Raw genomic sequence first — 2,274 nt, 5'->3', positions numbered from 1 at the left:
ACCGGTCAGCACGGAGTCCCTGCTCTTCTGAGCACCTAAGGGACCCTGGCCACCTGGGCCTGGCACCCAGCAGGTGCTCCACGAATGGTTCTGGAATGAATGGATGGATGTGGGCTCTTCCCCTCGTTGCAAACGGGGGTTCGGAACAGAGAGCCGTAGAAAGCACTGCGTGTGGGTGTGAGACTCAGACACCCACTTGTTCGTCCTGTTTGTGTGTGTGCGTGTGTGTGGGAAACAGGGAGGCACGGGCCCCCTGCTCTGCTAGGGAGGGCAGCAGGGCCTCGGGCACTGTAAACCAAGAAGTGTGGGGACTCAGGAAAGGGGGTGTGGGGCGCTGGGGCTGGTGGAGCACGCTGTCCAAGGGCTGAGTTCTGAGAGCCGCGGGGGGGCCGGGAGACCTGTCCCCAGACTTCTCACGAGTCGCACAGGTGATGAAAGGCGCCAGGCCAGCAGGTCCTCTGATGGCCCCCGTGTCTGCGGAGTATCTGGTTGTGTGAAGAAAGGGTGGGTTGACAGAGACGGGGGCCCGTGTTGAAGGACTTCCAGTCTCAGCTGCCGGCTCACGGAGTCATCAGGTGGCGAGCGGGTGGAGCCGTGCTGTCGTCGGCCCCGTGAGAGTCAGTCCGGGGGCCTGACGGCCACTCGGTCAGGCCCTGCCTTCAAGCAGCCTGGTCTGCAGGGTGGGGTGCCCGACAGAGACCCAGGGGACCCCGCGAGGGAACGGGCTGGGGCCTGGGCCGTGCCGACGCAGATATCTGCACGCGCTGCCCGTTTCGCCGGCGAGGCACCCAGACAGTCCCGCGCGTGGACGTCGCTCAGATGTCTGCCGAGTGAATAAACAATTGGACGAATGCCACCCGGAGGGCAGGGGGCAGCTCAGGCACGGAATCCCGACCTGAAAATCCCTGTGCTTCCTGAAGAGCAGAAACACTCTGGAGACACACGCACGCGTGCACCCCCACGCGTACACGTCCTGAGCCCCACCCCCAGAAATACTATTTTTGCATCGTGTCCCTAATAAATGAAAAGACCGGCCGTATGTAGGACACAGCCTCTCGTCACCACTCTTCTATGCAAAGGTCCAGCACACAAAGGGACGGTGAGCGCTGAGCCCTCGGACCCTGCCTCGGCCTCCACAGCTCTCTGCCTGTCACTGTCCCAGCTGTGGGTGTCCCACGGGTGGCTGCTTGGTTTAAGGGCACAGTCATGGGTGTGGGGACAAAGTCTGTGCATCTAAAAAATGTTATGTTTGTGTCTGTGTACACGTTAATAATACATAACGTACATAAGTGTGTAAGCTGCTTACACATCTGTATCTATATGTGTAAAGTATGCATAATTTTTCTATTCTACCTAAAATACATCCTTATACAGAACGTTACGTCTGTATAAGTTACCTGTGCATCTAACGACCTGCTGGTTTCCGCACGAGAGCCTCCGCACCCATGGGAGCCCTGTTTGAAGGTGTCCCGGCTGACACTGGGCGTTTTTTCCCGGAATAGTGCATCTGTACAAAAGCTCCACAACCTGTAAGTTGCTGCACACTTCATAACGTCTAATCCACAGGAGCACGTGTAGGAGCTCGGTCTTTACATTCCTGAGACACAAAGGCGCGTCAGATGGGTAGCTTGGGGGATAAACCATCATCTTGACACAATGAACATCCACCTGCACGAGCCACCGGCTTCCTAAAGATGTCGGTTAGGGCCCGCAGAGCTATTCTGGTCACTGCAGTGACGGGGAGACAGTGTGCTCAAAGAGCTGGTCCGCAGCACGGCTCCCACAAGACACTAGCTGGGACAGGATGGGGACAAACGGGGCACGGAGGAAACCCACCGAAAACCCGTGTGATGGAGCGCGGGTGAGATGGGCTGGCGGTCATTGCCGCGTGATGGCTGCGGGCAGAAGGCACAGTGAGCCGGTGAGGGCCCTGCTCTGTCCCAGGCACCCAGGGCGGTCCTTCGTCACCCTGGAGCTGCCGGTTCCCAGGCCCCAGAAACGAGCACGGCCAGCCTGAGCCGCTCAGTGTTTAATGTGTGCACTTGTGCCCGGCCTCGCAGGAGACGTCCGCTGCCAGTCCACATCCGGGAAAGGCCGGCCGCCAGACCCCCGACCCCCTGGCCGCCATCAGAGCACGACCCTGCTGGCCAGGACCACGTCCAGGACGTCCCTCGTGTGGGCCACCCGCACGTCCGCGAAGCCGTGTCGCTCCAGCAGGCGTCGGTAGTGGCCCGGGCCGCGCTCCGGGCCCTGGGAGTGCAGCAGACGGTGCAG

General features: G+C 60.2%; 1 protein-coding gene across 8 annotated transcripts in view; it reads right to left on the bottom strand.

The window, feature by feature from the left end:
- Window positions 1-1,224: 1,224 nt before the first annotated feature.
- Window positions 1,225-2,274, bottom strand: part of ASMTL (acetylserotonin O-methyltransferase like) — a 21,200-nt gene continuing 20,150 nt past the window's right edge. For 5 of the 8 annotated variants that reach the window (XR_002777878.1, XR_002777877.1, XR_002777882.1 and 2 more), the window contains one exon: window positions 1,225-1,728. Coding sequence is in view for 1 of the 8 variants with exons in the window: in XM_023525181.1 (XP_023380949.1) it covers window positions 1,590-1,597 (8 nt within the window). In the remaining 7 variants the exon portion in view is untranslated. The remainder of the gene's footprint in view (window positions 1,729-2,274) is intronic. The other 3 variants (XR_002777880.1, XM_023525181.1, XR_002777879.1) reach the window with 2 other exon arrangements.

The sequence above is a fragment of the Pteropus vampyrus genome, unplaced genomic scaffold, assembly GCF_000151845.1.
Source record: "Pteropus vampyrus isolate Shadow unplaced genomic scaffold, Pvam_2.0 Scaffold538, whole genome shotgun sequence".
NCBI lineage: Eukaryota > Metazoa > Chordata > Mammalia > Chiroptera > Pteropodidae > Pteropus > Pteropus vampyrus.
The sequence above is the reverse complement of the archived record's forward strand: the minus strand, read 5'-3'. Positions and strand labels throughout refer to the sequence as shown.